Source organism: Corvus kubaryi, unplaced genomic scaffold (genome assembly GCF_017639235.1).
Source record: "Corvus kubaryi isolate FWS band 111438036 unplaced genomic scaffold, C.kubaryi_AGA036_p1.0 split3-73, whole genome shotgun sequence".
Taxonomy (NCBI): Eukaryota; Metazoa; Chordata; class Aves; order Passeriformes; family Corvidae; genus Corvus; species Corvus kubaryi.
The window spans coordinates 25,378,758-25,403,700 of NW_024582091.1; the positions used below are offsets into that span (position 1 = coordinate 25,378,758).

At 36.9% G+C, this 24,943-nt stretch overlaps 1 protein-coding gene across 7 annotated transcripts in view; it reads left to right on the forward strand.

Moving 5' to 3' along the window:
- Positions 1 to 24,943, forward strand: part of ARMC2 (armadillo repeat containing 2) — a 61,371-nt gene that overhangs the window by 25,267 nt on the left and 11,161 nt on the right. For all 7 annotated transcript variants that reach the window (XM_042016372.1, XM_042016371.1, XM_042016369.1 and 4 more), the window contains 6 exons: positions 845 to 1,020; positions 2,199 to 2,301; positions 4,832 to 5,052; positions 9,309 to 9,454; positions 11,643 to 11,742; positions 23,970 to 24,291. In XM_042016372.1, the coding sequence (XP_041872306.1) occupies positions 845 to 1,020; positions 2,199 to 2,301; positions 4,832 to 5,052; positions 9,309 to 9,454; positions 11,643 to 11,742; positions 23,970 to 24,291 (1,068 nt within the window). The remainder of the gene's footprint in view (positions 1 to 844; positions 1,021 to 2,198; positions 2,302 to 4,831; positions 5,053 to 9,308; positions 9,455 to 11,642; positions 11,743 to 23,969; positions 24,292 to 24,943) is intronic.

Below are 24,943 nucleotides of genomic sequence, written 5' to 3' on the forward strand. Positions count from 1 at the left end.
GTTGTAATTTCCTGTCCATACGTATTTCATCACAAATGCTTTGCCTCCTTGAATATGACTATTTCAGCTGTGAGGTACACCCTGCGTAAATGCGGAGTTTATGCTGGCAGTTCAGGTGGATGTACGTGGGGCTTTGTAAGTGTCACCTTATGGACTAAAGCAAATGTAAGAAAATTTTAAAAAAATCTCACTGTGGAATTTTAAAAATAGACAAGACTTTTCCTTTTCTCTGTAAAGTAAATATGTACATGATTCCATTGTGCTGAGATGCAGTTTTTGTAATAATTTACTCTAGGTTTTATTTTGTGTATTTTAAACAGTGTCTCAGGGACTCAGGTGAGGAAGTAGATCACTTTTTAGTCAATAGGCCGACATTCCACTCAAATATATCTTGTACCTCTACGCTGAAGAGTTCTAGCAAGTTTTTACATTCACTTTTTTTAAATCCCAGTAAAGTTTGATCCCTTTTTCACATGTAATGTTTGGTGGAGTGCTTTAAAGAATGTTTTCAGAGACACAGTTTCATGGTAGACATTTGGTCAATCTGATTATTAAGCATCAAAGGTGAGGTTTTTTAGCTGGTAGGTATTATTTTTTAGCTTGTAGGTATTATTTGGCTCAATGATTTCTTGGCTTGAGTCTCCTTTTTTGAAAATGCAGAATAAAATTATTTCTGGGGATCGCGTTATCATATGAAGACATTTATTTGATGTCTTATTTTTGTTGTTGTGCAGCCTGTTCTTTATTTTGTTCTTCTGTGTCTTTATGTATTGAGATGCTCTGGATAAAGTGGCACTGATAATTATTTTTTATTTTTCTCTCCCTTCCTACACTCTTCAAGTAGAAGACAATATAGAAAACCTTTGTCTAGCTTGTACCAAGCTCTATCAAGCATTGAACGAAGGAAATATGCTGGGAAAAAGATGTAAAAGAAGAAGAGTGCTTCTGAAGACGTTATATAAACTTGTAGACATTGATTCAGATCCACTTTCCCTGAAGCTGGCAAAGATTATTCTGGCTGTAAGTGTTTTGAAATGCTCATTGGTAGAATGTGAAGCTCAAAATCATGAATTACACCTTGCATTTAATTTTTCATTTCATACTTTTAAACTGTGTCTAAACTAACCCTTTCCTAAGTACAGTTTACTACCACAGAGATACTAGTCTACTACCCATTCATCTAGATCAGCACTTGCAGCTTATTTTCTGCAGAGAAGTTACATCTGGGCCAGGAAGGAGGGGCACAAAAATAGGATAGTTGTTGTATGGTGGCAAGAATATTGTATAGGCATGGAAAAGACACTGTGTCCTAAACTGGGATACCTATGCAGGGATTTAAAAACCCCAGTTTTTAGTATTTCTGGTTAAAACTCTTAAGTTTTGTGCTTCAGAACTTCTTCATTCATGTTCTACAAAGTATGTATGGACAGTCACTGGTGAAAGGATGCCAGCTAACATTGTGCTGTAGACATTTCAGTAATTTGTGTGTGTGTGTTGGGGGAGTCGTATGTTCTCCTTTAAGGTAGTGTAAGCTATTTTATTCAGAAGATACAGTTATATACTCAGATACCACAGAGATGTTAAGTGGTGCTTATTAAAAAGAAGTGTTCCTTTGCAGACATTTTTCTGTGTAGTCTTTTAAAAAGCATGAACCTAGAAGATATTGCCCTTGAAATGCAGAGGAAAGGAAGAGATATGTCACTGTATTTTTACCACCTTTACTGCCCTTTCACAATCTCTCCGTGACCATAAGTACATCTAGTACATCGTAAGATCATGTTTTCTGATAGCTGAGAGTAAATTTCATTATGACATGTACTGTTGTACTCGAGGTCTTTGTGGTATGGCCATACATGCCAAACCACTGATTTCTATACAGGATTTCTTTGTAAGTGAATTGGAGAAAAAATCCTGCAAGTTATTGGTATGCTACCTGTTTATATTACTACATTAAAAGTTAAAACCGTTATTTTAAAGCCAGCACAGTTTGCTAAATAGAGTTTAAAATACCCAAGTTTCAGAGTCCTTTAATTCTGTAAACATTTTCAGTTTGTTTTAGTGTATTGTTAGGGTTTCAGCTGTAATTTAATAGTTCCATGAGAATACAAGTTTGCCATGGTGTCTGAACTTGTAGAATGTTATGGTGCATTTTTGCATGTAGATTTTAGTTGTGATTTTGTCTTTTACTTTCTTTGCAGATGAAAGTAGATGGAAGAAATCTTCTTAGTGTTTGCAAGCTAGCATTTAAAATTTGTAGGAACAAAGAAAATGATTTCATCGTTCAAAATGATACATTATTGGGTATGTATTCTGTTCTTGTCTGTAAGTTAGATGCTGAAATTCAACAGTTAAAATGTTCATCTTTGAAAAAACATTTTCAGAGTTAACTTAGTCACAGGCTAAGTTAAATAAGACTAAAAATTGCTTGCCTAGGCCAAACTGATTTATCTAGTCCAGTGTTCTAAGTAACAATGGGGATGGGGAATGCTGTTCAGGGGGAGCGCAGGAGCCTGTGTGTATTCTGTGATCTGTTTCCCCAGTACTACTCCAGCGTCCAGAACTGTTCTATTCTGTTAGGGACATTGGGTGGTGCATCCCTGCCTAATCCCTTTTTAGTCTCTGTTTATACATCTTTTGTTCATTAATTTGCCTAATTCCTTTTTGGATTTTCTGATTTTGTCTGCATCTGTGATGTCATAGAACAAATTCCAGAAATTCTCTGTGTGCTGTTTTAAATCTATATATTTTTCTTAATCTCCTTGCTTGTAGTTTTGCAGGATTTGTAAGAGTTTGTACAGTCAGCTTATCTTTCACCTTCGTGATTTTTTAAAATGCAGTCTTATCACATATCTCTGTCTTCTTTTCAAGATTGAGGCATCTCAGCCTTTTAGCTCTTTGAATGGATATTGTGTCATTCAGTTGTTTTATAAGTCCTCCTTTATAAGACCTTCTCAAATTCCAGTGGATCCTTCTTGAGATTTATGGAACAAAACTGTCTATAGAATTCAAGCTGTGTCTGCACCAAATTTTACAGAAATGAAATAGTGTTGACTGTGGTGTTGGCCATCATCAGGGAGGATCTTGAGAACAATCACTGGCTTTTTTTAATGTTTTATAGCTGCTGCTGCACATTGAGCCAATGATTTTGGAGTACTGTCAGCAATGGCTCTAAGATCTCTTCTGTGATTTTAATAGTATTTGTGTCGTGCATACACCCCACACCTTGCAAATACAAGAAATATGAAGAAAATGACAGTGTGTGAATGATAGTATTGATTGATAGTCATTCCTTTCATTAAAACTTCAGCATGTTTTATTAATGTAGGCTTCAATCTTGCAAGCAGTTATTGCATGTGTATAGGTTAAGGCATATGTATATTTTTACACATATGTATATTTAAGCATTTGCTTAAACAGATGAGAGTATTCATGGGCTTGAAGTTGAGTACACAATTGTTGTCAGAAATAAAGACAAGCCTTTCAGGTGGTAAGGAAAGGACTCACAGGAAACAGAACACCTGGGGTTGCTCAGTTGACTTTGGATACTGAAAAGTACAATTTTGTAGCGATCAGTATCATACACAGCACTTGAACAAGTCACATTTTGCTCTCCTTTCCATCCTCATTCACTTTGCTTTCACTTGCTCTTCTTTCCCTGTATTTTAAAAACTAGTGAAGGAAAGAACTTTCTTGGTGGGGGTAATTTTATTTGTTTATTCACTCTTTATATTTTGGACTCACCTTGACCTGGCAGAAGACGTGACCCTGACTTACCATCATAATTGCCCAGATCCCTGTTGCAGTCACTGGGTTATAGATTGAATTTATTTTTCCTCTTCTGTCCCTGTGAACTATTTATGTTGACTGCAGCAGCTCCAGTAGAAGAAATAAGTTAATCCTTCATCCCAGAATAGACAACTACTGTTCAAGACCCTGTTTGATACTAAGCAGAGCAGGAACCTGAAACTGATTTTTCACATTGCCACAACACAAGTGATTTGATTGGTGAGGGTGAGAGTTTGGACAAGAGCCGAGTGTGTGTACTTCATTCATATACACATATACTTGAAGAGACTTTCAGCTTCAGTTGAGACAGAAAAAATTTTTTAAATCTCTTCAATTTAATGATATAGGAAAAGGTTTTTATTCAACTGCAACTGAATGGAACATAGGAAGCAGAAATAAACATGTCTTGTAATCAATTACTAGAAATTCAAAAGTATAAAGTTGGTTAGGATTACTCATTTGTTTAAGATACCCCCACTAAATTCAGAATTTCACAGTTTGACTGCAAAAGATACATTGGGCTTGTGTTAACAACGGTAAATTTTAACATTTCAGATGTCTGACAGTGGTTGCACCAAACAAAACTTCTACGTCAACTTTACTTACATAAAAAGTAAATCTACAAAAGCTATGAACAGATTTTAAATGTGAGAGTTGAATTAGGCCCCTGTGCCTTTTAGTGCTCTATCTGAGATGCTTTAAGACATTTGATTTTTAAGGAAGTAGTGGGAATTAGTACACAAAATTCCAGGCACACACAATCACTTTTGCAAATCTTGAACTGAGGATTTCAGTGATTGCTGCTATGTGTTTACAACTTACACTGGTTCTTGAAGCCTAGGAGAACAAAAGTCGGGCCTATTCTCTTATTCATCAATAATTGTTTCTTGGTTTCAGTCCAAATATCCAATTTTTCTAGCCCACTTACTAGAAATGTAAGAGTTCACTCTGAGGGTGTTTTCCAATTGTTAATCTCTTTAATGACTGGACTGTATCAAATGTAAATTTTAATATTAGACTTTCTGAATAATGATTTTCCTTTTAGATTATTTGTTGGAGGTTCTGAGGAATGAAGATCTACAAAAAAACAGCGAAGCTCTCGTCTATTGCATGGGAGCTATAAAATTTATGTCTGGAAATGCAGTACTCCTTAATGAAATGGTCAACAAAGGAGCTGTTGAAATGTTGCTGCAATTAATGAAGCAGATTAATAACATAAAAGAACATGACACATATTTCTCCAACTTGGGCCACTTATTAGTCCAGGTTAGATTTACTTTTATTTCTAGAAGTACGTACTTCAAGGACAAATTAAAAATGTAATTAGAGGAGATAAGCTAACCCTGTGTGCCACTGACTGAGTTGTACCTGTATTTCAATAGACTTCTTTTTAAGAAGTTTAATGAAGTTGTTCAGCACCTAAATTTAATTACCATAGATGTTTGTGTGTAGTCCATTTTAAAGGCTTTAGAAATTCTGAAGTTAATAGAAATATTTTTAGGTACCTAATAAACCAGTTTCTCATTACTGCTTTATTGTGCTGACAATGTTCTGGATACTGTAGTAAGCAGATAAAAATGTGTTCTCTATCGAAATTCTTGAAACTGAAATAATAAACACAAACTGGTTCTGCAATACTCTAGGAGGTTATAAAAAGCTTTTTATTACAAGAATAATGCATTTTAAAAACGTGTAGGAAAATACAGCTGTGTTTCTTTGACAAAGTGTTTTCGAAGAACTGTAATGTAAGGAAAAAGTAGTTGCAAAAGCAAACACTTTTTGAATCTTTTGAAGGCAGCAGGCTCAAAACTATTTTCACATACAAAGCACTTTGATAAGTGGTGGCTCTGAAAACTAATCTTTGGCCCTAAAACTGTTTAAACTCTTGTGTTCTAGAAACACTGGTGGGGGGGGTGTTGTGTTTATCAAGGATTTGCCAGGGAGATTCCTGGCATTTGTTTGGAAGTTACTGATGTAATGATTAGCGAATGGTTTAATTGTAAACTTCCAGGGACTTCATAGGAAAATATATTGGATAATTTTCTGAGGTAGTGTTTGCACTAGGTTTGTCTGCTAATTATGCCAGATTTCTTTAATTTCTACTAATTTACAAGCTAAGGATTTTATACTTCTTGAAATTATATGAGAAAACATCTTACATCATCACATTACTATTGATGATTTTTGTCTGTTTTTTTTTTTAATCTTGGTCAGTTTATTTCCAGGATTTTGACTAGTTGTCTGAACTTCCTGACAACTTGCCAGGAATGTGTTTCTTCCATTAATTGCCTGTGGATAAATACAGATTTTTTTAATCAAAGGTTTAGTTTGCGAATGTGTGAAAGGAAAATGTTATATTTTATGCTTTCTTTAAAAAAATCTCTCATGTCTCTGCTCTTTTTAGTTCAAATGGAAGTGTAGCAAAACTACTTTGTACCGTTTGAATAGACTGGCTGTTTCTAAGAAGTTCTTGAGTGTTTTGTGGGGAAGTCAGTACTGACAGCTGTCTCTTACTGAGATTGCTCTTTCACTTGTTTGTGTTCTCTTCTACAGTAGTACAGATACTTCGCTTTTCTTCCTCTTGTGAGAAAAGTAGTGATTCCTACTGCTATGGAATTCCTGTGTGACTTTCTCATATCTGTTCCTTCAACAAAACCATGTGCGCTGCTTCTTCTGTGTGAGTTAATTGATCAGTCATCACAGACAGATGAAGAAGTAGTTCTGTTTAGAGGGATGATTGAAGAAAGTTTCTTCTGTGCTTGATGTCTTCAGAATAAAGTTTTTGTAGCATACTGTATCTTGTAGCAACAGATCAAATAGCCAGTGACATACAGAAATTATGTCTTCAGTTACAGAAAGCAAATTATATTGGAGGAGAAATTTACTTTAAATAGTCACAGTGATCTCTGAAGGAAGCTCTGCTATCTCTTAACCGTGGTAACCGAGGTATCCCATTTAATTGGGACCAGCTCTTCATTCTTTAACTGTATAATTGCACAGTCACCAGATGGCAGTGTTATACATAATCTTGCTAGATCCTTTTTGTGGGAATAAAGTCCCTATCTGATTTCTTCATTCTTCCACAATGCATTTTGTGCAGAAGTCCTACAATACAAGAATAAAAATGTTTGTAATAATTACTTTTTTCCTTAGCAGAGGACATTAAACCAGGGTCATCTTTGATTATTTTGTTGCTTAACCTAACAATCTGATGGTATTTATACAAAATATGGTAATGCTTATTCAAAAACCAGGATTTTGAAGAGTCACTGACAAGACTTAACAAATACTTCGCATTCCTTAGTTGAAAAGCACTTAAATATCTTCTCCTTTAAAAATGGCATTTGTCAGCAGTTAAATTTTCTGTTTGGCTGAATTTGATCTTTCACATGGCAACATAAGGATTAGGGCTGGTGAGGATTGCTAAAGACAATTGTTATGCATTTCTCCCTGAAACATAGGGTCTGCTTGAAGCAATCACATTCTCTCTGGAATTCAGCTGCTGTCTGGCTAGCTTCTATAATTTTTTTAATTGTACTCTTCGTATTTCCGTTGCACATTAACTGTGTTTTGTGGAGATATACTTCTATGAACTGCTGAATGCTGTTGTTTTGTACATTTGAGTATATATATGTTATTTTGGATTGCTTTTTCTTTCCAACCTGTCTTTGTCTGAGGATGGCTCTTGATAGAATTTACTGCTTGAGGATTTTGAACCATCGAATTGTATCAGACATTGGAAAATTTTACTCTCTTTTTGGAGACCTTTGCACCATTGTCTGTTGATAATTTTTTTTTCCATTTTCCAATATGTAAGTCTCTTAGCTGCAGTGAAAGCTCTTGTCTGGGTTTGAACAACACTTATAATATGTGGTTTACTCTTCATTTCCTTTATTGTCTATATTGAAGTTTAACTAGAATTCAGCAAATACCATCCTAGGCTGACTGTGAATATCTTGTATGTAAGCACTGAATGGGGTCTTCTGTCTCCATTCCGTGTGACAGGAATTTTTCTACCAAAACTTTTGAAAAGCAAGGTATTTGATCAGAATATATTTATTATATCTCCAGTAGTATGTTGATTTTTGAAGCATCATGACTTGAGAAGGAATGTGCATCTGGAAAATTTTTTTGCAGTTGTTCATTTAAAATAATAAAAAACTCCAGGTGTCTTCTTAAAATATGAGTAATATGAAGCAAATGGCTTCTGTAAGTTCAGATTTTCTGTATTATGCATATAGTATAAATTTCATGTTTAGTGCTGAAGTTAAATCCATTCACATATCACATGATCACGTTTTTTTCCCCTCTGTGCCTTGCTTCTGCATTTTGACATGTTGCATCTCCTGTTGCTCCATTACAGAACATCATGGGGTTGCTGAAGATTTGTATTCTGCTGTCAAATTTGTTGAAGTAGGACAGAAACTTGAAAGCTGCTGGAGAATGAACAGAATATGCATAGAATCCTATGTGCAAAAGCTCAAACACAACATCTTAACCTGCTCTTTGTCAAGAATTTTTCTTTAAAATTAGCAATTACATATCACTGGATAAGCAGTCCAATTTAGTGATAAAATGCTTAATTTCCAGAGTTTTTTGTGATAAGAGACAATTTGAACAGATAGGTTTTGTGCCTTATCAAACTACATTCAAAACCAAATTGAAGTTAATGACTTCACTCTGAATAAGAAAAAAATGGAAGAATTCCCATATTCACATAAAATTGAATGACTGCACATTCCTTTTATAGTGTTCTGGATCAAATCAAAATTAATTTACGTGTCATTGCATGTCTGACCTTGTTATTAGAATACTCTTACCTTGGAAGAGAACCAGAATATTTCAAAATATGCAATAGCTGATTCATTTTGTATATCTACAAGTGTTAGATTTTTTTTATGCTTTAAGCTCCTTGAAGTAGAGCAGTATCATCTGAAAATATTTTGGTTTCTCCAAATAAACTTGAGCACTTAAGCTTTTCATTTTTGTGTTGTTCAAACAATGAATTTCTCTTGATCTTGATTAACTTTCAATTTTTGAATTGGAATAAATGTGATTGTATTTTTAAATCAGTTCATTTTAGTTTGCAGTTTACAGTTATCAAAATATATATCAGTATTTTCAAGACTTAAATTTTCAAAATGAAGATTTATTGAAGAATTATGCAAAAAATTACTTTAACCATCTACAGCATTTCACCTAATTTCCAATTGTTACATGGCTGTATATGTGCAAGATTTTAAAACATATGAAAGATCATGTGTCCCTCATAGAAGGAGGTTATGCAGGCAAAGAGCAGTATCAATCTTTCATTTTCAGACAGTTATCCCAAATACACCATCTTGCTGCCTGCACGTTTCCTGTTGCTATTAATTGGTTTGTACATACCTGCAGAATGTTAACGGGGCATGCAGACTGCCTTAGATGCTATAAATGAGGTGTGAGCTTTACTGAATTTCCCCCCCCAGTGTACTCTGCTGTGAGCAGCTGTGGTTAATAGGTGTTTCAATGCTCCTGTGCAGCTGACAGCCACTCTGCGCACCCTGGCCGACTTCCCCCTGGCGCGGCGCCGGCTCAGCCGCAGCGCTGCCGTCTCCGAGCTCTTCGTGGCGCTGGAGCAGCGCGGCAGCGACGAGGACATGTGCACCTGCATTGTCAGGATCCTCAGGTACGTATGGACACAGCTGTGCATGCAGGCAGGTCCCTCTTCCTGCTTGAGAGACCTCGAAGCAGGATCAAGCACTAAGACTGAAAGATTTACATTGAACTCTTTTTTAAAAAGCTCGGTGTAGCTTTGAATGATATCGATGCTAGTTGTGTCTTTATTAGTACTTACAAAATTGTTGAATTGTAGCCATACAAACTTGGATTCATCATCCCTGTGAAAAATACTGTGTTGCATTGTGTCATTCTTTGATCCCACAGATTCTGATTGAGTTTTTTAAAGTACCATTTCTTACATTTTAAAGCTGCATAAATTATTAGGTATTTATTAATCCTGGTTTAGGCCATGTTTTCAAAAAACTAATGAGAGAAATTGCACAAGGGACTCTGTATTGTGAAATAAAATACAGAAGAGAGAAAATGTGACCAGTGTTCATTGTTTGAGCTGTTACAGAGCGTTTGAGGAGATTAATCTCTGGGATCAGGGCTTGAGCGTGCAGATGGAAGTGCTGAAAGAATCTCAGTTTTATGAGCAGCCAGCGGCTGCTTCCCAAGTTGTGCTTTTTAGAGGGAGATCAGTATCAGTTAGTCACCAAAAAAATTATTTTGTAGTCTGAATAGTTTCTCAGTCAAAAGTCTTCCACCATCAGCTTACAGTATCTTACCAAGCATCAGCTTGCAATATTCAGTGCTAAAGGGACTTGCAAACAATGTAAGGATTTTGAAGAAGTTGTGAAATTGGCTGTTGGTAATTTCAGGAGTAGCTGGATTATAAACACAGTCTATGAATGATGTGCTGGATGAAGTATTTGCCATTGCTGCTTTGTTACTGTATTGAGTCATCATGCCTGTGGCTCCACGTTCCTTGAGATTCTGTTACAGACTCCTTCCTGTTCAGCCGCTCCAAGTTATCCATCACATTCTCCTTTCTGGATGAGACTTGGCTGTGCTTTGAACAGCAGCTCCATAAGGGGCTGGCATTCCTTCCTCCCCACAGCTAAAAGCAGGCAAATCTGCTCCTTTGCTGTTTGTGCTATCTCTAAAGCATGTGAATGGCTTCCCCTATTCCATGCTACCTTGTTCATGTCTGTCTCTAGCTTTGTTCCTAAAAATGAGCTGTAGCAATGATTACAGCACTTTGAGCATATTTACTTCTTCTGAGGAGGGAGCATTTCTTTTATTTGGAAAATGCCATGAAAAGTGGGATAATGGGTTTGTAATTAAGTGTGATTGATACTTACACTGTAATTCTGATAAGGACATTTACTTGATCTAGAATTCAATATGGAGAAAAAATAATTTATCTTAAAGTTTCCTACTGCTTCAGTTTTTTTCCTTAAGTTTAGAACTACATGCTCCAGAAATACAAATTAGCCATAAAATCAATTTAATTAGCTTTCTGGAAATTGCAGTCACAAAAAAAATACACTATGCAGTACAAAGCTCAGATTTGAATTTTGTTTTGTCTTCTGGTTAACACAGAATGTTTATTCTTTTCTCTCAATCAACTTTAGGCAGCTTCTTTGTAGACAGTATGTTCAATCTATTCAGATTATTAATTTCTGTAAGTCTGTAAATCTTCCTGTAAGTGGTTGTAATTGAACATCAACACAGATCTTTTCTGGTTTTGACTACATGAGGCCTAAGATGTTATCATAGCTTGTTCTGTTATTGCATTTTTCTGGTGTGACCAAAGCATGTCCAGTTCCCTGTTTTGGAAATGGTCAAGGTGAGCAGTGTAGAACTGGAGCAGCTGTTAGGGAATGTGCAGAGATAAAATCCTTGCCTGCAAGGAGGCACGATCTTCATATTTGCTGGTGAGAGATGTGTTCTCTTAGTGCTGTTGCTGGGCTCTACTGGATGTGCACTAGGAAGGGACCCCTTATTTCCTCTCATCTGACTTCCCACATCATCCTGAAATTCCAGTTCTCCCATTTAGCACTAAGAAGTGCTGGTGTTAGCACATACTGTGCCCATATGGCAGGCAGGTTGGGAAGCTCCTTACGTTTGCTTCTTCCCGTAATTCACTGTGGCAAGGATAGCTAGACTTCTGTTTTGCTAACAGAACTGCACATGCCTCTGCTAGAAGTCAGAATATTGGCATTCACTTCATTTGTCAGAAAACAGGTCTGAGAGTCAAATGTGGAAAAAAATCCTTTTATTAATTTATATTTTATTTTTTTTCTTTGTAGCAAACTTTCTTCCTACAATGACTTCTGTGCAGCTTTGGCAGACTGCTCCAGATGTTACTTCTTATTTTTAGCCCTACTAAACAAACACCAGAAGCAGCAGGTCAGTTTTTCATCTCTTGATTTTTATGTATTAATCCTCTGATGTGTCTGTGTATTATTGTGTATAAGCTTGTTTTCAGCGACCTACTTTTACGCATTTACCAAATGGTTGACAGCATTTCTAAGCAGTAAATAATTGCAATGAAATAATTTAGATTAAAAATTCAAAGCAATACAGAGGACAGTTGATTAACTTGTCTGTTCTTTGCATGTGTAGAAGCAGTCCTTTGAGTACCCACTTTCTTTCTTAGTTTTAAAAAATACTTTTTAAAGCAAGAAGTTATTTGAATATTTAATTGTAGGAAATTGTTGGCCTTTTCCTGTCCTCCTCACCTGCAAAAGAAATGTGGCTTTTCTAGAGCTAAGCAATGTTAAAGCAGAGGAAAATATGTTCCTTGCTGTCATGTAAAAAGGGGAGATTTACTCAAACCCTTTGTGTTGGGTAGTCTGTGAGACCCCCAGGAAAGCCATGACCCTGTGTCCGACCAGTCTGTCAGTGTCCCATTATGGAACCCTTCACTAAGCAGTCCCACTGGATCTGAGGGCAGTTCCACTGACTTACTCAGGGTCACACACCAAACAGAGAAACCTCTTCTTGGGTCTCCACCTTCACCTGCTGCAGGCAATGGGCAGTGCCCTTGAAGGACTCACATTAACAGTTTGCAGAATAACACTCTTTATTAATAGAATTCTGTTAATAGGTTAAGGTTTGAGACTTGCCAGTGGTAGTATCTGACTGCAAAAATCTATTCGAAGCAATGCACTAATTTAAAGCAATGTACTAACAAGCTCTAATCCCCAATAAAAGCTGGCCTGAGACAATAATTCAACATGCAGAGATCACAGTTCTTTCAAAGCAGGCATCCCTTTGGGGGAGAAGACAGGTTCAGCTTGTTGGCTGATGCCAGAAGTTACAGTGGAGTCTTCCCCCATTTCTCCCCATTCTTAACTCATATTCATACTATTTCTTTATGTTTAGGTGGAGCTTGAGTGACTTTGATCATACATCTTACTCAGTGAGGGGTGGTTGTTGTAGGGGGTTGATATCTCAGGATAGTACCCTAGATAACCTTGAGATGGGGACATGGCGTTAGTCCAAGGAGAGTGATTTCGTAACAACTGCCGGTCCAAGAGCAGGATATTTTCCTTTATCTCCCTTGCTTTTCAGCTGCTATGGGGCTTATCAACTAGAAAGTACCACTGAGTTCCCTCCTCTGCAAGGGTTTCAACATAGTGCCTGGCCATGGTGTCTCCACTCCACCCTCCCTTGAGTCCCCCCTAAATTGCACCGTCTGTGGGAGGTCAGATGTGCTGACCGTGTTTCATTCAGGGAGTACAACTATTTTTCCCTGTAACTTCCATACCGTTATCTTTTTACCCTCAGCCATCTTCCTGTACTCTCTATGTAAGATACCAAAATGTATCTCTCCTTTGCTAGAGAAAACCATATGCCTGGAGTACCACATTTGGGATGTTCATGTAGAAATAAATGTTTAAACTTTGTCAAAATGTCTCATATCATGAAGTAAAATTCTGAGTATAGTTGCTGCCAACTTTATTGGAACTCCAAGGGTGTTGCTGCTCTGTTGTCCTGCTGTATCATAGTGATCTTTCCTACATTTACTGGAGCACTGGGTTCTCAAGAGTTTGGTGCAGGATCCCAGTCTTACAAATTGATGCATTGGTAAGAGTGGAATGTCCTATGTAGAGCAAATTACTCGGCTCTGTTGCCAGGTAAGTTTTAAGAGAGTAATTTTTATCTAAAGCATAGATGTTCAAAGGTGGACCAAGGTTTCAAAGCATAGAATATTAAATTACATTAAGATCATTCTTAAAAGTAAGGAACTTCCATGGCTAGTCCAGCATCTGAACTAGTTTGAGATCATTTAGTTATCCTATACAATTTCTGCCAGGGTTATTAATTCTTGGAGATTTGTTAGAAGGAGGTCTTTTATGCTGCTGTCATTGAAGGGAAATAATGAAGGTAACTAGATTGGCTGTGCTGAACAATATTCTTTCTCCTGCCAAATACAAAAATAATTTGTTCCTTTCCTGTTTACCAGCATCCCTGTTTTCTGTGATAATGTACATGGAAGAGGAACAAAGATTAAGTTGTTTCTTTTCTTCTAAATGTCTGCTGATTTACACTTCTGTAGCATATCTGAGTATTTCTAGGTTCAGGCTGCTCTTGCATAGTTTAGTCTTCAAAGACACTTTAGTAAAATACTATGTAAATATTAAGCAAATAACATGAGAAATGTCAAAGGCATGATATTTTCCTAGATTTATAGTTGTTCTTCCTTGTGACCACTGTATTAAAAACTCAACAAATTATGGAACCGAGAATAAGGATCTTTAATTCAGTAACACCTTTCTCCTAAACTTAATCTGTCATTTTAAGGGTAGCTTTTCTAGGTTCCTGAGATAATAGCTTTGTGTCATAATGAATTGTAGGCTCATATCTACCTCAAATTGTTTGTTATTATTTTGTATTCAGAATTTAGCTTCTCATTTGTCTATTAAGTGGTCCTAAAATACATCTTTCTTCACAAGGTTAGCATTGCATTTTATGTTAAATTGTCAGTTGTTTTATCCAAATGCAAATGAGTAAAGAAGTAGCTTGTGTATTAAAAAAACTTAGCTATTACATTGTGTTGATTATATATGCAATGTCTTCAGAATAATTATTTCTTACTGCAGTTTTGAAACAAGCATGCAATTGTCAGTCGCCAGCTTAGTGAAGCCCTGGAGAAACAAAAAGAACGACACAGATAATGTAATGCACCACTTTTTCTGTAATATATAATAAACACTTGAGCTGTGAGGAGTGCAAATGTTTTTCCTGAGGTGTAGTTGGCACTGCTGATCTTTGTTTTAAAATGCTGACAGCTAGTGAGTTACAGCATGAGTTGCTATGTGTTGAAAAGAAATGAAGTAACAGCAGTGTGAGTAAAATTGTCTGCTATGGGAAGAAGCAAAGAGAAGGAAAAATCATTATTAAAGCATTAAAAATCTTCAGGACTGAAAACTGATATGAAGAAAGGAAGTGTGTGTGTGTGTGTGTGTGTGTTTTTCTGAGTTTTCAGGTTGCAAAGTTTGTGGGATCAAGTTTTTTACTGGCAGTCATAGCAGGTAGAAACATATAGGGGAAAAAATAGAGGAAAACCAGCATTCAGACTTTCTCAAGGGCTATAATATCTGTGACTTTAAAGATAAGTATTAAGTACTGTGAAAGTTAAAATGTGAGCACTGAAAATAGGATTAATGACTTGCACCCGTACCACACACTGAATTCCACAGTTGCAACCCAAATATTCTCTGTTCTTCTTTCCACACTGCACTGTACAGCTCTTTTCCCTTTTTTCTCAGCTCATTTTCTCTTGGGTGAAAGAGTCAGAAGGAATGGAAAAGTAATGATTCAACTCTATGGGAAAGACTTCTGGGGAAATTGAATTGGCAAGACTTGATAATACCATGTGTCAGTCTTAGGTAGGGAACACAGAAGACTGGAAAAGGTGAATCTTCAGGGTAGGACTGGGGAAGTCAGCTGTGCTTTTGCAGACATCTGAAGTATGTGTTCATGGTTGGCTTTGGAACTTACTTGTGTGGAGTAACAAAAAACATCCTTGGTGGTTGCCACATGCTGTCAAAACTGTCAGAAGTGTTCGTGTAGAGCCTCTGTCTTGCAGGATAAGCTTTGCATGATTCTGTTTCTAGTCAGCATTGTAGACTTTTGCCCATCTCAGGAAATGTTTTAGCAGGTTTCTGTTCCACTTTCCCACATCATTATCGTCTCTAAGCTTTCCAGATAAACTACATAAACGGTGACTTTCTCGGGCTGTGGTTAATGTCGTAAGTCACAAGGAGGCCATGCTTTTGGAACAGGGACATTGCCTAAATAGGACAGTAGCACAGTAGCTTCTGTCAATAAGTCAGGCACTACCTGATCTTAGGTGGCATTTTGGGGCCCTACCAGCTTCCATGTAATCTTTTATCAGTTTGGAGTCTATTTTCAAACCTAAGAGCACAAACACAGGGTGTGATACTAAAATTTGTATAGAAGCAATCTTAGGCCTGTTGTATAGAAAGGTCCCCTTACACTTTAGTGTAGCTTACTTTTTAAATTGGGAAGGATGTGTTTAAGAATCTGACATCATGGGATGCGGTAATTGTCTATTCAGCAGAATAATAGTTACATTGGATCACATGAACAGTTCATCCAGTCTGTTCTTCATACTCGGCAGTGGTGAGATTCAGATGTCTAGAGAACAGTAAAAATGGAGCAGGCATGTATGATACTTCCTGTGCATACTTACCAAACCTCCAGCTCTTTCCAGTTTGGAAACACCCTCAGCCAGCTGTGTATGAAATAAACCTCAGTTGACGTCTTTTCTGTGAAATTCTACAGTCTCTCTTCTACCCCCTGTAAACTTTTAATGTGTTAAAGATCCATTGACAAAGAGTTGTCCAGCAAATAATTCCTTTAGCTTATTTTGAATTTGGCCTTTACTGTCTTTATTTGATGCCTTCCGGTTCTTGTATTGTGAATGTGGTTAAGCCATTGTTCATTTTACACCTCCCTTGATTTTCTAGATGGTTATCCTACCCTCTTTGAGTTACCTCTTTTCCATGCTGAAGTTCTTGCTTACTTAGCCCTTTCTGATCGAGAGACTGTTCCATGTCGTGGTGTATCCATGTTGTTTTTCTCAGAACATTTTCCAATCCTGATTCCTGTCTCATTTTTTGAGAGGAGGAAACCAGAACACAGCACTTAAGATGTGGCCATATCATAGATTTGCATGCCTGCATAAAGTTATTTCCCAATAATTCCCAATCCTTTGTTTGCTTTCTTGACCTGTGATCATTAAACTTTGTCATTAACTCCAAGATTGCTCTGTAGGTGGTTATGGTTGGTTCAAAGGCTGTAGTTTTATACATGACCATATGTTTGCTTTGTTCTTTTCCGCACATCCTTTCATGTTTAAATTCATGCATTTAAATTTCATCTGCTATTTTATTACTAACTGACTACGATTCTTCTTCTGCTCTTCATTCAGCCTTCATCTGTGGTACTTTGAATATCATAGTGAAATCAGTACATTCTTCCATATCACTGCTGCTGCCCATTTTCTGTGTTTATGGACAAATTGAACACAACAGATCCCAGCACAAAACCTTGGGAATTCCACTGGTCATCTTCCACCATTGCAGGAGCTGTTAATTTACTCTGTTTATTTACATCCTCTAATCATTTATCTATACCAAGACATTCTCCCTTACATCATGGCTCATTAGTTTTACTAGGATTTTGGTGAGTGGCTTTGTTAAAAGTCTTCTGGAAAGTCACATGGGTGATATCAGATGGGTCTTTTTTGCGCATGTTTATTAATCCCTTCAAAGAACTCAGTAATTGGGTAAGTCAGAAGTTAGAAGTCTTAAAGCTGATTGTGTTTATGTGGCTGTCCACTCATTTTTTTGTTCTTTTTTTGTGATCTCTACTAATTTATCTGGTCCAGACATCAGGCTTGATTCTCACTTGGAATCTTTTCATGTTTGTTACAGTTTTAGGAGGTTGCATAGTGCTGTTAGTAATTAAGCTATTTAATTAATTAGTTCTTTTAGAACTGTTGGATAATTATCCAGTCCTGCTGATTGGTTACTCTTTGTTTTGTCAGTTTGTTCCTTAAAGTTGTTTGTGATTGCTTCAGTTTTGGACAGATGCTCTGATGAGCCTTCCCTGGAGAACGGTGTAGCATTGGGATCTCCCACTTGCTTCTAGAGTGGGCATGAATCAATGCAAAGAACTCATTTAGCTTCTCTGCAATGACCTTGTCTTCTCTCAATGCTCCTGTTTTATCCTGATCATCAATTAGTTCTGCAGATTCTGGCAAACTTCCCAGTCCTGATACATGTGAAAAGATTTGTTATTATTTCTGTGTCTCTTGCATCAGCTAGAAGAACTGCACTCATTTTCAATTATAATTTGCACACTGCATTACCTGGCTGATTTAGCAATCAGTTTGTCAGAAGCAATTTATTGAATAAAGAGATGTTGCCTTGTCATCCTCTTAAGGACATGTCCACATCTATCAGGTTCACTGTGCCTGAGTCTGACCAGCTTCCTTCCCAAATGTATCTACCAGGTAGTGGCTCCCAAATCAGCTTACTGTCTTCTGTGAGCAAGCAGGCTTTTGCTTGTGAGATTTTCTCTTGTCTCTCCCAAAGAAAAAAAAACTTTGTTTCAGGGCTATTAATGTCCTTTTTGCTCTTAGGAGTGCTGCCATGGGGAAGGTTGTCACAGGTGAGGCCTGTAACTGCAGGGAACTTTTCCACTTTGTTTCTGGCTTTATTGATTAGGCAAAGGCTTATTTGCATGCAGTGACTGGTCTTTCTGTCTGTATTTTGGCTGGTTTATGGAGAGCTCTGTGATGAGCTCCCAGGCCCCCACCATCTCTCTGTTTCAGTCAGTCATGTAACATAAGTTGTGTACTGCCCAAAACCAACCACAGGCTCTTCCCTATGTAGTGTAGTGCTGCACCTGTGTTTAGTTCAGATTCACGTTTGCCTTTTAAATGCTTTGAGAGTGTTATTGGTATTCTGCTCAGTGACATCACAGTCTTATGAGATACCAAAGGGGTTTTTTTTTCACATTGTTATTGGGGGCAGTGGTGTGTTTCTACGTGTATTGCTTGCTTCTAAATAAATGGTTATCAGTGCTGACCCACGTGTTCTTTGTGTTTTGGTTACTCATTTTTTCCTCTGTGCCATCTCTCGTTTGGGCTGAGGACAGTTGTCTGTGTGACAGCACGATACATCATGTCAGAGAAACAACCCAGCTTCCAATAACCCTAAAACTGAAGAAAAGAACTCCAGTCCTTTCCTGATTATCATCTGCATTGCTTTCCCATCTAGTTTGTTGAACAGCCACACAAATACTTCCTTAATCACAAATACTAAGGCAGTAATATGGCAGAGGAAGCAAACTGAATGGAAAGGAGATTGAGTGCTGTTTATGCCACTACTTCTGCTGAAGTGCTTGTCAAGGTAGCCCTACAAAGAACTTGCATCGATAATGTGGTTCTTTTCTCATACATTTACTAGTGCATATTTTCAGTTGTATTCCTCCTCAATGTAGCCCAACATTATAATAGTGGCTAGAGGACAATTTTAAAAAGGGAATATAGTAATGGATCATTAAAGAGCAAAAAATACAAGATTTTTCTCCTGCCTTTTGTGTGTATACTTGCATATTCATAACTGATCAATCTGAATTAGCTTTCTTTTGTCAAGAAGGAAGTAGCAATTCTAGGATAGGTATTCTGACAGCTCTGAAGGAATTTCCCTGCTGATAAACATGAATAACTACAGAAGGTCACTCTTTCCCTATTGTATGATTTCTGACAGAGTGCTGACCTGATAAGTGTATGTGCATCTTCCTAATGCTTTAGTTGTGATTTTTTTCTTTTTTTTTTTTTTTGTCTGAAAGAAAAAGCTAAAGTGTTAAGAAAAGTGCAGAATATGTGATCTGTACACTGAGTATGAAATTATCAGAAATACAGTCTTCAAAGTTTATAATGAACCACTCTTCATTGGCATGTATCGTATAGAAACCTGCTGTGCTGGTGTATCAAAAGATACAAGTGAATGTAGGTAATGACTAGATAGGTAAGCAATAGAACATCAAATAATAATAATAAGATACTACTGCTTGGTGAGACACACTGTTATTAAAATATGTTGTTGTAATTTTTGATTTAGTTTCTCTAAACGATGCTTTAAGCTTGGGAATACCTCTGAAAAAAACTAAAAGAATTATTAGAGTTAAAATCCCCCAAGGAAATTAATTTATCCATGACAAAGGTCAGACCATTAGCAAGCTGCCTATTAATAGAATATTAAGGAAGACATTTTTGTTAGTAGGCCAGTCTTTAATCTAGAAAAAAAAAAAGGGTTACTAAGAAATAGGGTCTAAAGCTGTACAAATTTAAACTAGTAATAAGAATAAAGATTTTAACCAGAGAGATCAGCAGTCATTAGAGCAATACCATGGGGGATACGGTTTTCAGCTTTTTTTTTCAATTCATTTGGCTTCTGAACTTTTTTAGGAAGCAAACACAGCTTTTTGTCAGATGTTCTGGTGACAGTGTGCTTGCTTTTCTTCACCTTTCCCAGGTCTCCAGGTGTCCACAAACAAACCTGAGCATGAGTTCTTGATCGCTGAAAGTCACTAAGTGCAAATGAACCCTTTTCAGAAAAGTCAGCTGAAAAGATCAGATTTGGGGGGGTAGAAATTATTTGGTAGGGTCCTATGGTGTGGATACACAGAAGTATAATTACATTTTTCTGATGGCCTCTCCTTCTCCTCAAATGCATTAATATTTTGGGGACAAGGAGGTTCTCTTCACTGACAAAGTACTCCCTGCTGTCACTGTGGCAAAACTGCTCCGCTGTGCTCCTTATTTCACATTCCTCGGTCAAGACATTCTCTATTTGCTTTTGGTACTTCCAGGGTGTTCTACACCACTGCCCTCTCCCCAGTTTTTTATTCCTTAAATTGAGTTTCATTTTGTGACAGTTGTCATTTCTGGGTTTAAACAGAAATTTTCACAGGTAGAATGTCACTTTGAGGTGAATCTGTACTGTATTTGGAAGAGATTAGCTCCAGGTTAGTATAACTACTGTAATTTTTCCTATAAGTAGACTATCAGTGTCTGCAAAGAAAACTCCCAAATTTTCTTTCCAAGGTGCACAATAAAGCCAAAATGCAAATTTGGAAGTGAAGTGTAAATTAGATTTGAATGAGAAGCAGGGCAGGTGGTAGAATTTTGACTAACTCCCCTGAAATTTGTGTAACATGGAAAGCAGATTTCATTTACAGCTGATGATTCAATAGGAACTCAGCTGCTGGCATCTGACCTTTTGTTTTGTAGTATCCTCCCCATTCTGAAGGCCCAATAAAGTAACCAAATACAGTAACCACAGGTACTTGGCCAGGTTCACATGTTCTAGATTGGACTGTCCTTCCTTATTGATCTTGTTTTAGTTAGAAACTACTGACCTAATTTGCTTTCCTTTCCTACTGATACGTAAGCCTGTGCAGTCTGTACCTGTGCTCGTCATGCTTGCACTGAAAGGCAGGTGTACTTTTAATTGCCAAGATAAACTGTTGTCAGGTCCTGTGACTCAGCAGGTACATGAGGTACCTTTGCTACTAGGGCAGTGCAAAGAAGAGCGTTTCACAAGTAGATAAGCAAAAAAGTCATTTATATCCGTGATGATCAGATGTTTATGCTCCAGTTGCCAGAAGAATAAGACTTAAATGCTGATGGAGTATGTGGTGCCATTACCACCTTAAAACCCAAAATACCACTGTTTCTTCCCACATAGGAAGCAAAGAAAAACATCTTCTCAAGCTTTTCTTGATTTGTTTGTTCAAATTTATTTGTGTAAGTGAAGCTGTATGCTCTCCTATATAGCCTTCCACCCAGGTTTGCGTACACTCTGTGTTCATCATGTCTCACATGAATGCCTCACTATAAAAAGATGAAATAACTGAGTGTAATTCCTATCTTTAATCTAATTTGTCTTTAGTGCAATACATGTTAAAACATCCATATTATATACATTGATATGATAAGTGTAATTTTTCTGTAAGTGTGAAAGAATGTCTGAAATTCCATATGCAGTTAATACTTCAAAAGATGTAGAAATGCACAGTAATCTCATTTATTATATTGATTTTTTGCTATGTACAGAAAGGCCCATGGGCCTTGCACGGGTTTAATTTTGCAAGCAGTTTCAAACTGTCGTGTAGCTTTGCATGTATTTTTTTACACAGCCATTCTAAGGTGGTGTTTCTTATGCCTGCAGTCCTTACCCATGAGCATTTAAAGAAATACAGCCAAAAATAATACAAACCCTTGAGCATTGTACACACAGGAGAAGTTGTACAGCTTTCCTCTTTGACTTTGCTAGTTAAATTTTCAGTCAAAGATAATGAAACTTCAGTACTATTCTATTAAAGCCGGATGTGCTTAGCTAAAAAAGAAGTATTTTATAAGTTTGTTTTGCTGGGCTGTAGGTGGAAAGCACAGCTGAGATCACACTTCTCAAAATACCAGTTGATTGCTGTGCGGTACCTGTTTGTCTCTTTTCTGATTGGGTAGAGCTGTTGCTGGGCTGATAGCATTCTGACCAAAATTAGAAAGTCAATATAAACGAGTCAAACTAGACTGCCTGCTTTTTTCAGTTCTCTCTTCTGATTCATCAGTTGTTTGTTTCAAATTTTTACAGCCTTTGTGAGTTGGGTGTTGTGCCAGCAAAGGTGAAAGCTCTTAGTGGTTAGTCAGTAAGAATATTCATTAAAAATTGTCTTGATGACATTTAGATCCTAACAAAAATATGATGCCTAGTTAAAAAAAACGTGGAAGTGGGTCCTACAGAGTGATATTATTAAATACATGGATGTGAAAACCATTTCCTCACTTAGGAGACTGCTGCTTCTCATGTTCAGAGATAGCACTCATCTTCCTGAGAGGATGTTATTGCCAGTGTCTTGTGGCAGAGGCTTAAAACCTGAAACTTACTGATGAAGGCATGTATCCAAGAAGGAGCTGCTGCCTAAACATCTTTTTCTCTTCAGTATTAGAGTGTATACTTTGACAAGTTAGACTGTGCCTGGTTAACTTATGTTACTAATACCAGGGAGGGTTAGAATATGTGTAAATATAATTATGATATTTGGAGAAAACAGCATATGAATTGATTAGCAAAATTCTAGGTTAGTGCAAGTACAGCAGGTTAGCAGCTAAGGGTTGATGGTTCTGATGTACTTGGAGAAATGCTGTTACTTTACCTTCACTGTTAAGATAAAACTACAGACTTAAAAAAAAACTTAGTAGGTTCTAATGTGTCAGAGGGAAATGTTTTAAGTAGTTTAAACTTGAGTTACTTCAGACTTTCAGAATTTATTTTTTGCTTATCACATACTGGTGGGTAAAAAAAGATGGGGATGTTGTTGAATGCTGTTCAGTTAGGATCCACTAGTCTTGCCACAAAAAGGCTGTATCTCAGTATGTACAAAATGAAGGTCAGGCTAGAAAGTGCTGTAGGTGAGCAACTTGGTTAATGAGATCTCAAGATACCTTACAGAAACAGAAAGTAGGTCTCATTCAGCAATGATAAAAATAAAAGGGTAGGAAGAGCATATAAAATCAGGAAAAAAAAAAAAAAACAACAAAGCACAATATGAGGTGCACCTACAAAGTGATACAAAGAGAAACAAAAGCTTTTATACTATGGTGAGAAGACAACAAGGAAATAATTGCTCTGGTGTTCAGAAGAAGGTGAGCATTACTGACAGATACCACTGTGAATAGTGAAGTGTGAAATGCCTTTTTTTTGGCTTCTTTTTCTGAAAGAGTTATGTATGACCACATGAATAATCTCTACTTCAGCCTGGATTCTTTTATCACTGAAAAACAAGCTGAAGCATATTTAATGCTGTCAAACCAGCTGATGAAATTTACCTTTTGGTGTTTACAAAAGAAGAGAAAGGGGATCCCAATCCCTAGGTTTCTTGAAAAGTTAAGAATTGCAAGGTTGTAAGGTGCCTGTTTTGATAAGGAGAAAGAGGAGGAACTGAGGAATTACAGACCAGTCAATTTAGATTATATTTCTGGTAAAAATCTGGAACAAATAATTCAGCTATCTGTAAGCATTTGGAATTAACAACGAAATTAATAAAACCTAATTTGGGTTAACAGTAACAAATCAAGGGGAAGGAGTTTAACCTCTACAATGGGTACCAGGCCTAGAAAAGGAAAGGTTGTGGTCTCTGCCCATCGCAGCTGACATTTGCTTACTTGAAAGGTTACTGAATTCTGGCCCACATGATTATTCTAGTTATATAAAATGCAGTTTTAAGATGTTTTAAGATTACTGTGGGCTTGGTAAAAATAGATGACCTGTACTAAGTATATCTCATTAGTAATTACTCCAGTGCTATACTAGTTCTGTTAGGTGTTTTTGATTTCTTCTGTAAATTGGGTTATGAAAATTGGTAGCATAAAAAATTATTTCTGGTTGCTGTGTTTGGCATTCCTTCTGTTATTTTGGATGTGCTACTATCTGAATTGGGAAGCAAATGAAGTATTATCTTCTTTTTAAGCAGCTACCACCTTCTGATGTTTTCTGTGTAACATGGTTTGTTTATTTATTTTGTTGCAGGGTTTGGTTATCCGTATCATCTTCATTCTTGGTAATTTAACAGCAAAGAATGACCAGTCCCGGGAGCAATTTTTTAAAGAAAAAGGAAGTATTAACACCTTGACATCATTATTCCAAACCTACTATGAACTTGATTTGAATGCACAGACATGGTACCATGGTAGAAAAGGAAAAGGAACAAAACACCTAAAGCATCCTTCAGAAGAAGAAGATGTTCTGATAAAACTGATACGAGTGCTGGCCAACCTTTCCATTCACCCTAGCATAGGAGCAGCTCTGGCAGCTGCCCATCCTGTTGTAGGATTACTTGTTACAGTACTAGGTAATAAAATTTCTGTTGTGTTTGTTATCTTCGTTCAGCCTGTAAGGAGAGTTTAGGACTTTCCATTGCAAAAAAACCCCAAAGTCAATTGGCTGATATTCATAAACTGTTTTATGTAGAAGGCCTGTTTGAGACAGTGGAAGCATTGCTGCTTTGGTACTGACTTTTCAGTATCCGGGGAAAGATGTTGTAGAAGTCTTTAATTCAGTGATCAGATTTGCGGATAGGATCATTAAAGATAAGAAAACAAAATTTTTTTTAAACACATCAAGAGTTAATATATAAGGAAAGTTCGTTCTTATCAGGTGCTGTGTTTGGTGGTGGTTCGGTGTTTTTTAAGGTTTGCATTTTTTGTGACTGTTTTGGATTAAGTATTCTTTCTGTTCTCTGCACTCATAACTTTCGGCCTCTTCAAATAATTTTTTCTCACTTTTTTCTTCTTTTTCAGTCTTCCAACCTTTTTATCTCTTTCAGATGGAAAAGAGTGTCTCCCTCCAAATGGAGGATTAGGACTGCAATTCCTTTACCACTTACTGAAACCCTTGCAAATCTAATTACGGACCAGGGCTGGTCTGTTCTCCCCATAACAGAGTTTAGCTGTGACAAGATACATCTTAAACAGCTCAGTATGTGGTACTGTGTAATGAGAACA